Consider the following 13215-nt stretch of genomic DNA (forward strand, 5'->3'; position numbering starts at 1 on the left):
TGTTTAGGTTCTGAGCAAAGCCAAAATGGAAATGTAAGCCTGTTTACTGAAAGTCTTGGTTGAACTTGAACAATTTCTGGCAACTTAATAGTCTGTCATTTTGAGAAAGAATATATTTATTATGGCTTTATGGAATGATAGTATAGATATCCAATATGAATATAGTTGGTAAAAAAGTATTTTTCCCCTAGAATTGTACCTATAGTCTATTTAGTCTAATGGTGCTTGGAGACAAAGGGCTCTGGACAGGTTTTTGAGTAAGGTCATCGTTGTTGTATTGGACATACTGAATAGGAAGATAATAAGGTGAAGTCTGGCTGAGAATTCTTAGGGTAAATAAATATAAGTATCAGTAATTATTTTAGGTTAGGTCCTCCATGGTTTTAAATATAAATAAAACCCAGAAATGCACAGATCTGTTTAGAAGTTTTAAAAATGTATTAATGTATTAAATTCATCACAGCAAATTTAAGATGAGGAAAAGCTAGCATTTGATAGTAGGTAAGATAACTTTTGCAGAAACTTAGAGAATCAGATGAATATACCAAAACTGAAAACAAATAGATCTGGCCCTCTTTCAATCTTTTTTGTCTCTTTGATTTTACATTGCTGGTAGACATTTGTAGACTGTAAGTCACATGAGTAGAGGGAGAATAAGTTAGTAGGCTGTTACAGGTCTTCTTAAGCAGGAACAAATTGGTGCTTTTCTATAAATTTAATTTGGAATTAACAGTATAATAATATATAAAAATTAAAATAATTTAAAGAAGAGAATTCAACTAGAAACACTGGAAACATGTAAAGCATAGAGATTTAGCTATAGTATATTAAGTATAAGGAAATTAGATAAAGTCTAATTTGTTTCCTTCAAAAGATCAAGTCAATCCTCTGATGTCTCTCCAGGGTACTCTTATATACTAACCTTCATTTCTTTTCTGGTTTTCTGCATTTCCCAGACCTGACTCAGTCTTTTTTCCCCAAAATATGTCTTCCTTTATTCACTGTGCTTTTATTTATTTTTAACCTCCATATTAAGTCTTGAAGTATTTACCTATGTAAACATTGTCAAATGTAGATGTCTTTATTCTGAGTTTTTATTCCCCATTTCCACTGTGTCAAGTTTTGTTTCTTTCTTCTAAGCTAAAAGAATGGGGCACACAGACATCTTGTATTACTCTTATTTAAAGAAACTGAGTCAGTCATATAAAAGGGTATTTGTATATAAGGGTAAGTTTATCATAATTATAATAAAATTAATAACATACAATTTTTTGCTCATTTATAGAAGTCTGCAGGATTGTTAACCAGCTGGAACAGAGTCAGGAAATGCACAACAGACATTTCTGGCAAGCTCCATTTATCAACAACAAAACACTGACTATAGAGAGAAGTAATATATTAGGAAAAATGTTTAATTTCAGCACATACCCCTCTTTCATAAAAATACCCTGTAAATGTGACACAAGTGGGATGAATTTGAAATATATTTCAGAATTAATTATTGAGAAAAACAATTTAAGAAAGAAGTCTGATGATCTCAGTGCATATGAAACTTATTCCTTCATGTTAACCATGTAAAAGCTCATGTAAGAGAGAAACCTTATGAATTAATTAGGAATAGAAAGTATGTCAGTCAAAATGAAGACTTCTTTCCATATGAGAAAATTAAACATGTAGAGCAGTCTTTTGAATATAAAGAATGTGGTGAAAATTTCTGTGAGAAGACAGTTTTCATCACATATAAACAAGCTCACAAAAGACAAGGTCCTTGTGAACATAATGTATGTGACAAAACATTCTGTAATTATTCAATTCTTATGGTCCATAAGATAGAAAGTCTTTATGAGTTTAATGAATATGGCAAAACCTTTGAAAAGGTATCTCTCTTGAAACATTTGAAGCTGAAAGATTATGAACATAATGGCAAAGTGGATAATTTCAGCAGATCAAACTTTCTTGACACAGGAGAGAGAACATTTGAATGTAACAACCTGGGGGAACCTTTCTGGAAGTCAGTTCTTAATGTAACTCAGAAAACGTGCATAGGAGACAAAGTCTATGAATGTAATGAATGTGAAAAAGCATTCTGTGAAAAGTCAAAACTCACCAAACATCAGAGAGTACATACAGGAGAGAAACCTTTTGAATGTAATGAATGTGGGAAATGCTTCTCTAGGAAATCCCTTCTCACTTTACATCAGAGAATCCACACTGGAGAGAAACCCTATGAATGTAATGTATGTGGGAAATCCTTCTCTAGGAATTCACACCTCATAATTCATCAGAGAACTCACACAGGAGAGAAACCCTATGAATGTAAAGAATGTGGAAAAAGCTTCTACCATAAGTCATATCTCACAGTACACCAGAGAATTCACACAGGGGAGAAACCCTATGAATGTAGTGAATGTGGGAAAACCTTCATAAGCAACTCAGTTCTTACAGTACATCAGAAAACACACACAGGTGAGAAATCCTATAAGTGTAATCAGTGTGGGAAATTCTTCTCCAGGAATTCATACCTCACAATACATCAGAGAACTCACACAGGTGAGAAACCATATGAATGTAAGGTATGTGGGAAAACCTTTTGTCCTAAGTCAGATGTCACCAAACATAAAACTCACATGGGGGGAAACCCTATAAATGTAATGAGTATGGGAAAACCTTCAGTCACAATTCAGGCCTAAAAGTACACCAGAGAACACACCCAAAGGAGAAACCCTATGAATATAATGAATGTGAGAAATCATTCTCTGAGAAATCGGTCCTCACGGTACATCAGAGAATACATACCGGGGAGAAACCTTACAAGTGTAATGAATGTGGAAAAACCTTTTACAATAAGTCAGATCTCACTAAACACCAGAGAACTCACACAGGTGAGAAACCCTATGAATGTAAGGAATGTGGGAAATTCTTCTCTAGAAATTCATATCTTACAGTTCACCAGAGAACTCACACAGGGGAGAAACCCTATGTGTGTAAAAAATGTAGGAAAACCTTCTACTATAAGTCTGACTATATGGTACATAAGAGAACACGCAGAGGGGAGAAGTCTTATTACTGTGATCAGTGTGGGAAAACCTTCACTTGAAATTCGGTCCTCAGATCACATCAGAGAACTCACACAGGGGAGAAGCCCTATGAATGCAACGATTGTGGGAAATCTTTCTCTGAAAAATCAGTCCTTATTGTACATCAGAGAATACACACAGGGGAAAAACCTTATAAGTGTAATGAATGTGGGAAGCCCTTCTGTCATAAGTCAGATCTCACTAAACATCAGAGAACACACACAGGGGAAAAACCCTATGAATGTAGTCATTGTCAGAAAACCTTCAGTTGCAACTCAGGTCTCAAAGTACATCAGAGAAAGCACATAAGGGAGAAAGCCTATGAATGTACTGAATTTGGGGAAACCTCCAATAAATCAGTTCTCACAGTATATTCAAAATTACATACAGGGGGAAAATCTTTTAAATATATTAATAGCAATGAGAGAAATCTTAGTACCTAGCTATTCATACCTTGAAGTACTGTGGGAAATTCATACAGGACATGACCCTTATTAATGTAAAGTGGTAAATTTTTTACTCTAAGTCATATTCCAAAGCAAATGAAAGAGTTACCATGGGAGAAATTACTATGAATGTGATGAATATTGTTAATAAGACAACTTTAAATGAATACATGTGGAAGAAACCCTACTAATATATGTAGGGAGTATGTGGAAATATAAATTAAGGCTTATTAAATAACTTAAGTGGGAGATAATCTTATGAATCAAACAGGTGTGGGAAAATTTTCTTCCAGAAGTTGGCTACTACTAATAGATATACCACAACTGGGAAAAGCTGTCAACATCTTATATATTTTTTGAGACCTTCATACACAAGTTGTACTTATTGCATATCAGGCAAATAATAGGGATGTGGGAAAGGTATGTGGGAAAACCTTTTGTCCTAAGTCAGATGTCACCAAACACCATAAAACTCACATGGGGGGAAACCCTATAAATGTAATGAGTATGGGAAAAACTTCAGTCACAATTCAGGCCTAAAAGTACACCAGAGAACACACACAATAATACAGCCTATGTTAAAAAAGTGCCATTTTATTGAACAAAGAAACTGATACTGAGATGAAATCTTAAAGATTCTTTGAATGTGAAGGTTTTAACAGAATTCAGATTTTATTATAGCTGGTTTGTTTTGAAGGAAGTCTATCAACTTAGGAAATATGGACAGAAATTTTCCTCTTTTTAAATGTTATGTTTTGTACTAATTTCAAAATTTTTCATAGAAATAAAACTGAAAATAGACATTTACAAAAATATTAACTGTGGAATGTGAAGCTTTTTAAAAGCACACATTGAATAATCTTCTAAGTCTCTGATTTTACTTTTGGAGAAACATATGTCAGCTCATGGTCCTCCCCATCATGAGTTATTACATGTGTTTGATGAATTTAAACCCCAACTGTGTTATTACTCATGCAAATACAGTTCCTGCATGTCTGTGTTTTCCTATCTGCGGTTCTGTGGTTGGTTGAATCCACAGATGCAGAACCTGAGGGTATGGAGGGCCTACTGTGAAAGACTTGAGCATCAGCTGATTTTGTTATTTGAAGAGATATCCTGGAGCCAATCCCCAGCAGATGCTGAGGGGTGACTCTACTGCATAATGGTTTGGTTCAGCCCCAGGCCTACCTCTGGGGCATCTCAGAATGGACTAGATACACATCAGGACAATTGCCAGGATCAGCAAGAGGTAGCTTTGAGACTGCTTCTGCTTCCTCTTACTATGTTCAGTAACCAGAAACATTGAGTATGAATGAAGCTGGTGTACTGGCTAGAATACTCTAGTATATATGACCTCAGTGCCCCCCATCCAGATTCATAGGAAGCTTTTCATAATCCATTCTGCAAACTGTAACCATTGCCATCTTCCACAGATTCTAAATTTGGTTAATACTGATCCCACACATCTTATACTTTTACAATAATGCACATATATCATTGCATGTATATATGTGTAATAACATTGTTTTACAAGTAATATCAGTGAGAATGTTTTATACAACTTGCTTTTGTCTTCAAATGTGTGGTTTTGGTATTTATACATGTGGGTATATTTTGCTTTAGTGGATTCACTTTAATAAAACAACCCAAACTAAAAAGTGGCAAATGATTTGAACTGATGCTTCACAAAATAAGATATGCAGTGGCCAATAAATAAGTGAAAAATGCCTAACATCATTATTCATTAGGGATATTCAAATGAAAACCACAATTAAATAAAATAGCTATTAGAATAGCTATATTAAAAAGTGACAATATGAAGCATTGACAAAACTGTGGAACAACTGCAACTCCTGCACACTGCTCACCGAAATGTAAAATGGAACAACCATGTCAGAAAAGCTTGACACTACATATAATAACTGTAACAACCCAGAAATCTTGCTCTTCAGTATTTAACCAATCAATATAAAAACAGATGTCTACACAAAAATACACATTAAGTTCATTACAGCTATAATCAAAAACTAGAAATAATAGATGAATGAATAAATAAATTGTAATATATGCATACAATAGAATACCACTCAGCAATAAAAATGAAGGTGTTCACTGCTCCTTTCAAACTGAGTGACTGCATTTCTATAGTATGGTTAGAGGGACAGCCACGAGCCAGAATATGGGAAACCAGTAAACTTTTGTGGAAGAATGAGGGAAAATGACAATCTAGCATAAGTTAACAGTTTCCTAAATATAAATCATATACTTGACAGTTACATATTTTTAAAAGTTCTTCTGTCATTGTTAATGACATAAAACTTCTCGTTTGAAGGCAAGACCACCACATTTTGTTTGTGTAGGGAGGGTGAGTAGGGGAATGTTCTTAAAATTGGTATCAGTTCAGTTCAGTTACTCAGTTGTGTCAAACTATTTGTGACCCCCACGGACTGTAGCATGCCAGGCTTCTGTGTCCATCACCGACTACTGGAGCTTGCTCAAACTCATGTCCATCAAGTCAGTGATGCCATCCAACCATCTCATCTTCTGTCATCCCCTCTCCTTCTGCCTTCAATCTTTTTCAGCATCAGGGTCTTTTCTGATAAAATTGGTATAATTATTCTTAAAAAATAGAAGTACTTCTTTGGTGAAGCCTCAGTACCCATTCAGTTTGCTGCAATAATCTGTAAGCAGAACAGCAATACAGTGCTGGGCCTTGATTCCAGTAATGTCAGGTACCACATCCTTTTCTCACAGTCCTCTGAATGATTTTTAAGAAAATATTCTAAAGGAGGACAAGTAAAAGCAAAGAAAAACAAAGGATTTCAAGATCCCTGTTTAAGATTTATTTTTAAAAAGTGCCTAGTATTTTGAATTACAAAAGCTGTCATCCTGTGGGCCTGCTGGACACTAGACTATGTTTTCTACCCCTTTAATGATAAAGATCACCTCACAAAAAGAGAATTTCTGCTTACTGGCTGGAAAAATGTCCCTTTACTTGATTTTCAAGTGCAATCAGTTGTCCAGTTCCTCTAGATAAGTCTTTCCGTATTTTAAACAGATACCATTTCCATTTTGTAATTACATCTAGGTTAAAATTTATTGTCTTATACTGCATCTTGAAGTAGAGTCATTAGTTTTCGGAGTTCTCATTTTAAGCCCTCAATGCTGCCACATTCAGTGCATCCACCACCGGCAATGGATTTGGGGCTAGGAAAACATACATCCTGGTACAGAGGAACTTGGGAAAAATGGTCATTCTCCAACAGTAGTAGTCCATCTCTGTGCATGGATGGGTGTGTGCTCCCTTTTGTAAGATTTTGGAGGGAGTTTAGGGAATATGTTGAGAAGTGCTTTGTCATCAAGGAACAGGTGACCCAGCAGTGGAATGCAGGTCCACTTCTTGTGTCGGTGGTGATGGCAGATGCCTTCTTGTGGCATGTGAAGAAGGTATTTGAGGAGGAGGTGGTGTAAAGGGGAAAGGGCCCTTTGGGACAAAGACATTACTATGGTCACTTTTTTCTCCAAAGTGGGAGGTTGGAGGTATAGTGGTGAGTTTAAGAAAACATCAGGTGTCCTCATGGGTTCTCTTGGAGGTAACAAGGAAGAGCTTTCAGGAGGGCCTGAACTAGAGGTCTGATCTGATACTGAATATTGTGGTGAATGGGCTTTTGGCATGGGTTGCCCCGGAGGAATTGCTGGGTGGCTGTCTAAATGCTTAGATGTCATCTTTGATGGTGAAGATTCTGCTGGAGCAGATTCTTGTCATTTTAGTGAAGGAACAGGAGGGTAGGAACAGGCACTTCATCAGTACTCTTGGTTAAACTTATAGATGATACTGAAGCAGATCTTGAATGAAAGGGCTTAAATGGTCAGAGTCAGGTATGCTGCAAACATCTGTGGTACTGGAAGCACCAGAAGCAGGAGAAGGTGTTGATGGTGTTCTTGGAGAATTTGGTGCAGATGCTATATTTTCTGTTTCAATTTCAGGGGTTCTACTTTAACTATTTTTCCTTGGCTCTTGCTGTGGAGATGTGGGATGTCTCATAGTACCTGGTCTTGGCTTTAATGGACAAATACTGGGAGATTTTAGTGAATGGCTATATTCTTTTGGAAATCTTGGGAGAGGCTTAGGGTTTCATGGTTCTGTTTCTAGGCATTTGTTGAAAAGATAGTCTGTAAATTCTTTTTCCATACTGTTTCCCATTGGATTCAAGTTTTCAAAGAACTTTTTGATACCTGATTTTAGTCGTAAACAATAAGACTGATTTTGGTATTTCTGGATTTCACCTGCAATTTTCTGCAATGTTCTTCCCTTTACTAAAGTTTATAAGCTCTTTTCCATGCCTTTTTAGGACCTCAGGACTGCCTTCTGTTTTCAAGATATTAGATAAATTCCAAAGAAAGGCACATATGGTGGATTAACAGACCTGAGTTTTGCCAAATATTTCTCTTTTTTTCCCTTCAAATGTTTCTTACAGTGATCTTCCCATAGTTCATGAACTGTTTGTAAAATTTTCTTTTGGCAGCTTTGTGTTTGCTCAAACATGTGGTCTAGTCTGTAAACAAGTAATTTAACAGCACAGCCAACCTCAAGGACACCATTGACGTTCAGCTCTTGAAAGACTTGCAGAATTTCAATTATTCAGCTCACAACAGCTACTTTTTCTTCTAAGTTTTCAGTCTTTATATTTCTCAAACCACAGAGTGAAATTAATGGTATGCTGGATCATTTTCAGAAGGGTAGGAGAATTAATCTCTTTGTTTTCTTTTGCTCACATACTTTCAACTAACTCTGATGACTGTACAGTTTGATATAAATCTGATTCAAATAGAGTGAGCTGTCGAGCAATTTCTGTTGGTTTAAGGATAGCAGGTCAAAAGTCTATGTGGTCAAAATTCTCTCTTTCCACCAGGTCTGCTTATATGCCATTCATCCGTGGGAAGTGAACTCTGAAATGTAATATTATGACCTGGTCCATTGTCTCTTGCAATTCAGTTCTTTTCCCTTTGATTTTTTTGGTGATGGATTCGACCCATTTTTTCATTGCTTTACCTCTTACTGTTCCAATAAATTTCTCCATTATCTGCAAGTGATCTGAATCTCTTTCAAAATCATAGTGGTGCACTACTCAGTGCCAGCATACATTTAATGCTCACACCTGCACAGGCTGTATATATATTTTTCTAAACCTTTTTCAGTTCTGCACTCAAGGGCTAATCTCTAAAGCTATGCAGTCAGCTTCTGTTGGCTCAGACTCTGGAATTTCAAACCTTTCTATTAAAAGACTCAATAGTTCTTAAGGTTTACAAAAGGATCTATATGTTGTAAGAAATGTCTGAACAAAATTGGGATCTATGTATATTTGGTATGTAAACCTCTCTGTAAGTTTAATAACAATTCCTGCTTTGATGACTGGAATTCCAGCTTTGGGCTACTTGTTTTCTTCAAATATGATATTTTCTTCAGAATCAGGCTCTGCAAATCTCTAAACATCAGCACTAGGGAGCCTCATCTGCTCCTCCTTTTCTTCCTAAAGTATTGTCACATCAACCATTCTTTCCAGTGTTCTCTGATATGATAAAAATATCAGTGCTGCCATCCAACTGTTTTTCTCTTCATCTGACTTGGCAGAAAACATAACAGTATTTTCATCTTTTAAATTATTTCAAAAGCATGCTTGTACTCACTTGTGTTTTCTTTGTCATTAATTTGTAGCTTTCTCATAAAAAACTTTTCTTTAAGGTGATATTCTGCATTGCTAGCACCGGGAAGTTTTAGCTACCCATGATTTGATTTACAGCAAATCATTAAGCCATCAAAGAGAAATACATTTCTTTCATGTTTCTCCTACATGTGTAAGAGTTCCTTCCATTGCAAATTCATTGCAGCACTGTCCAGTGTCCTTTCCTCCCAACCATCAATATTTTTCTGAATCTCATTCATTTTCTTGATTGCTAGTTGTTTCCCCTTCATTTGCTGACTGTAAATCCAACATGCAGATTCACCCAGTCTACATTTTGCAAGACTTTTAGAACATACTTTTTTCCTATACCACTATGAACATTAAGCAAAGCTGTTATTGCTTGTTTCAAACATTCCTTGTCTTCTTGTTCTTCACTCTTATTACTTCTTCAGAAATTTGAAGTAATGTAGACAGTGGTAAATGGGCTAGAAGTAGCTTGGGTAAAACATATTGAACAGCTTCTTTGAAACCTTTGCCTATTGACTGAGAAGACTGGGGGCAAGAGGAAAAGGGGGTGACAGAGGAAGGTGGTTGGATGGCATCACTGACTCAATGGACGTGAATTTGAGCAAACTCAAGGAGATGGTGAAAGACAGGGAAGTCCGGCATGCTGCAGTCCATGAGGTTGCAAAGAGTTGGACATGACTTAGCGACTGAAAAACAACAAGAGTGCCACTCCAGGCTTTGATAACTGACTAAGGAAATGATCATGAAAACCAGGTCATAGAATATCTTGAGTGTATGATTCAAATGGATCAAATGCCAGTTCCTCTGCTGTCTTCAAAGCAGCTTCCTACTAATGGATGGTGACTGCCTTCATCTGTCATTTCTACAGTATCTTCTATATGGCCCAGTAACTTTCCATGAGGTTCTTATATATCCACTATATGACCAAATGTATTTTCTACATCATTAGCTGAAAAACAGTTTTGTGTTAATGACAAAATGCTCTCTAAAATCGTTTATAATTTAATTTCCCTTATGTATGTCAAAATTCCTGCCATAAATGCTTTTACAAAATCATAATAACATTGCTCTCCTGAGGTGGAAGGCTCTTTCATAAGTTAAAGATAATATATCTTCTACATCTTGCTGAACCATATCCATCAATACTTTATCAGCATATATTGCCACTTTAATATCTTGTTTTATAATTTCATAATGCTGTATATTTTGCACCAACTTTTAAAATGTCTGCAGAAATCTATTCTAACTCTGTAAACAGAAACCTGGTGGTCAGTTTTATAATCTAGGACCTCCTTTAACAAAAGATGAATTTTTTTCTACTGGGAGAGAGAAGAAATTTCTTTGCTTCCTCTTTTCAGTAGCCGACTGGGCATCAACTATTGCCCATTTATCAACTGGATGAGGGAAACGTTTTTGAACATGTTCCTCTACATCTGAAGAACTTAGGGGCTGAGCTTGACATTGCATATTTAATTGCTAAATTAGTTCTTCAGCATACCAAAGAGCATCATCACTAGACTCAACGGTAGGATGAACTTGCCCCTGAACATTTTTCAATGCAGACACCAGCAGCCCCTACTTGGGCGCGTTCTTTTCATCTAAAAACTCAGAGTAGCTGCTGCGCCAGCATGTCTCTGCCTCCGGGCAGGGAGAGGGCCAGCGGTGGCCGGGCTGGGGGAGTCATCAGAGGGTGAGCTCCTAGCACAGAACGGGGCCACAGTCTCACCAGATGGCCTGAACGCCGCAGTGGGCCGAGCTGCCGGGCTAGCCCTGGAGATGAGGCTGGTGCCTGGCCACCCATCCCATAGGCACCGGCTGAGGAGAGAGAACGCAGCCGGTAGGCGTTGGTGGCGGCCTCATCGGGCAACACCACCCAAGGACCCGGCCTCTCACCCATCTCCGGCCCACCGTCGCCTCCCTAGGTTGCTCTCCACTGCAATCGCTGGACTCCGGGCTGGTCGGCCCCGGTTGCAGAGCCGGTGGCTGTGGGAGGGGTGCGGAGGAATGCTCCAGCCTGGCCCATTTTCTTTAAAATTGTTTTCTGTTGCCATATACTCCATAGCTATTTCCCATTAAATTCTGAAAGAGATGGGAATACTAGACCCCCTGACCTGCCTCTTGAGAAACCTATATGCAGGTCAGGAAGCAACAGTTAGAATTGGACATGGAAGAGCAGACTGGTTCCAAATAGGAAAAGGAGTACGTCAAGGTTGTATATTGTCACCCTGCTTATTGAACTTCTATGCAGAGTACATCATGAGAAGTGCTGGGCTGGAAGAAGCACAAGCTGGAATCAAGATTGTCAGGAGAAATATCAATAACCTCAGGTATGCAGATGACACCACTCTTATGGCAGAAAGTGAAGAGGAACTAAAAAGCCACTTGATGAAAGTGAAAGAGGAGAGTGAAAAAGTTGGCTTAAAGCTCAACATTCAGAAAACGAAGATCATGGCATCCGGTCCCATCACTTCATGGGAAATAGATGGGGAAACAGTGGAAACAGTGTTAGACATTTTTTTTTTTTTGGCTCCAAAATCACTGCAGATGGTGACTGCAGCCATGAAATTAAAAGACGCTTACTCCTTGGAAGGAAAGTTATGACCAACCTAGATAGCATATTCAAAAGCGGAGACATTACTTTGCCAACAAAGGTCCGTCTAGTCAAGGCTATGGTTTTTCCAGTGGTCATGTGTGGATGTGAAAGTTGGACTGTGAAGAAAGCTGAGCACCAAAGAATTGATGCTTTGGAATTGTGGTGTTGAAGAATACTCTTGAGAGTCCCTTGGACTGCAAGGAGATCCAACCAGTCCATTCTAAAGGAGATCAGTCCTAGGTGTTCTTTGGAAGGAATGATGCTAAAGCTGAAAGTGCAATACTTTGGCCACCTCATGCGAAGAGTTGACTCATTGGAAAAGACTCTGATGCTGGGAGGGATTGGGGGCAGGAGGAGAAGGGAACGACAGAGGATGAGATGGCTTGATGGCACCACTGACTCGCACATGAGTTTGGGTGAACTCTGGGAGTTGGTGATGGACAGGGAGGCCTGGTGTACTGAGTGACTGAACTGACTGACTGACTGACAGAACATTTGTTACAGTTAGTGAACAAATATTGAGACGTTATTGTTAACTAAAGCTCATACTTTAATATTTAGATTTCCTTAAGTTTTCCCTAATATCCTTTTTCTTTTCCAGAATCCCACTTATTCCCTCATCCTCATCCCTAACAAGCCACTAAATCTCCTGTCTCTATGGAGTTGCCTATTCTGAACTTTTTATATGTAGATGGAGTCATATGCTTTTTGGCTTTTTTTCTCTGTTTTTTTTGACTTAGCATGAGGCTTTCAAGGGCCATCGTTTTAATAACATATAAGAATACTTCATTCCTCTTTATGACTGAATAATATTCCATTGTGTAGTTACTGTATTTTGTTTATCCATCCCTCAGTTGGTAGACATTTGGATTGTTTCTACTTTTTGCCTACTATAAATAATGCTGCTATGAACAAACATATTACGTATTTTGGGTGAATACTTGTTTATAATTAGAAGTGGAATTGCTAGGAACAACCAAACTTTTCTACAGTGGCTTCACCATTTTACATTCCCACCAGAATGTATGAGGGCTCCAATTTTTCTAATACTTAACTGCACTTGATATTGTGTATATAAAACATTTACTCATCCTCTTGGGTGTTGGTATCTTACGGTGGTTTTGATTTGCATTTCCTTAATAACTTATAGTATTGAGCCTCTTTACATGAACTTCTTGGCCACTAGCATATCTTCTTTGGTGAAATGTCTATTCAATAGAGTATTTTCTCATTTTTAACTGTTTTTTGTTTTTGTCTTGAGGTATAACAGTTCTGTATATATTCTGGATTGCATACCTTTATTGGATATATAATATGTAAATATTTTCTCTCATACTGTAGGTTGTCTTTTTACTTTTGATAATGTCATTTCTTTGATGCAGAAATGT

General features: G+C 37.5%; 1 protein-coding gene and 1 pseudogene across 1 annotated transcript in view; one reads left to right on the forward strand and one right to left on the reverse strand.

Annotated features, from left to right (window-relative positions):
• LOC138087737 (zinc finger protein 33B-like) overlaps nucleotides 1-6994 on the forward strand; it is a 48982-nt gene extending 41988 nt beyond the window's left edge. Inside the window, 5 exon segments of the mRNA XM_068983079.1 lie at nucleotides 1286-1546; nucleotides 1549-2616; nucleotides 2697-3445; nucleotides 6155-6255; nucleotides 6838-6994. Coding sequence (XP_068839180.1) covers nucleotides 1286-1546; nucleotides 1549-2616; nucleotides 2697-3445; nucleotides 6155-6255; nucleotides 6838-6994 — 2336 coding nt within the window.
• A 404-nt stretch (nucleotides 6995-7398) lies between these two features.
• Nucleotides 7399-11131, reverse strand: LOC138087738 (son of sevenless homolog 1 pseudogene; annotated as a pseudogene).
• Nucleotides 11132-13215: the final 2084 nt, after the last annotated feature.

This window comes from Capricornis sumatraensis, chromosome 10 (genome assembly GCF_032405125.1).
Source record: "Capricornis sumatraensis isolate serow.1 chromosome 10, serow.2, whole genome shotgun sequence".
Lineage (NCBI taxonomy): Eukaryota > Metazoa > Chordata > Mammalia > Artiodactyla > Bovidae > Capricornis > Capricornis sumatraensis.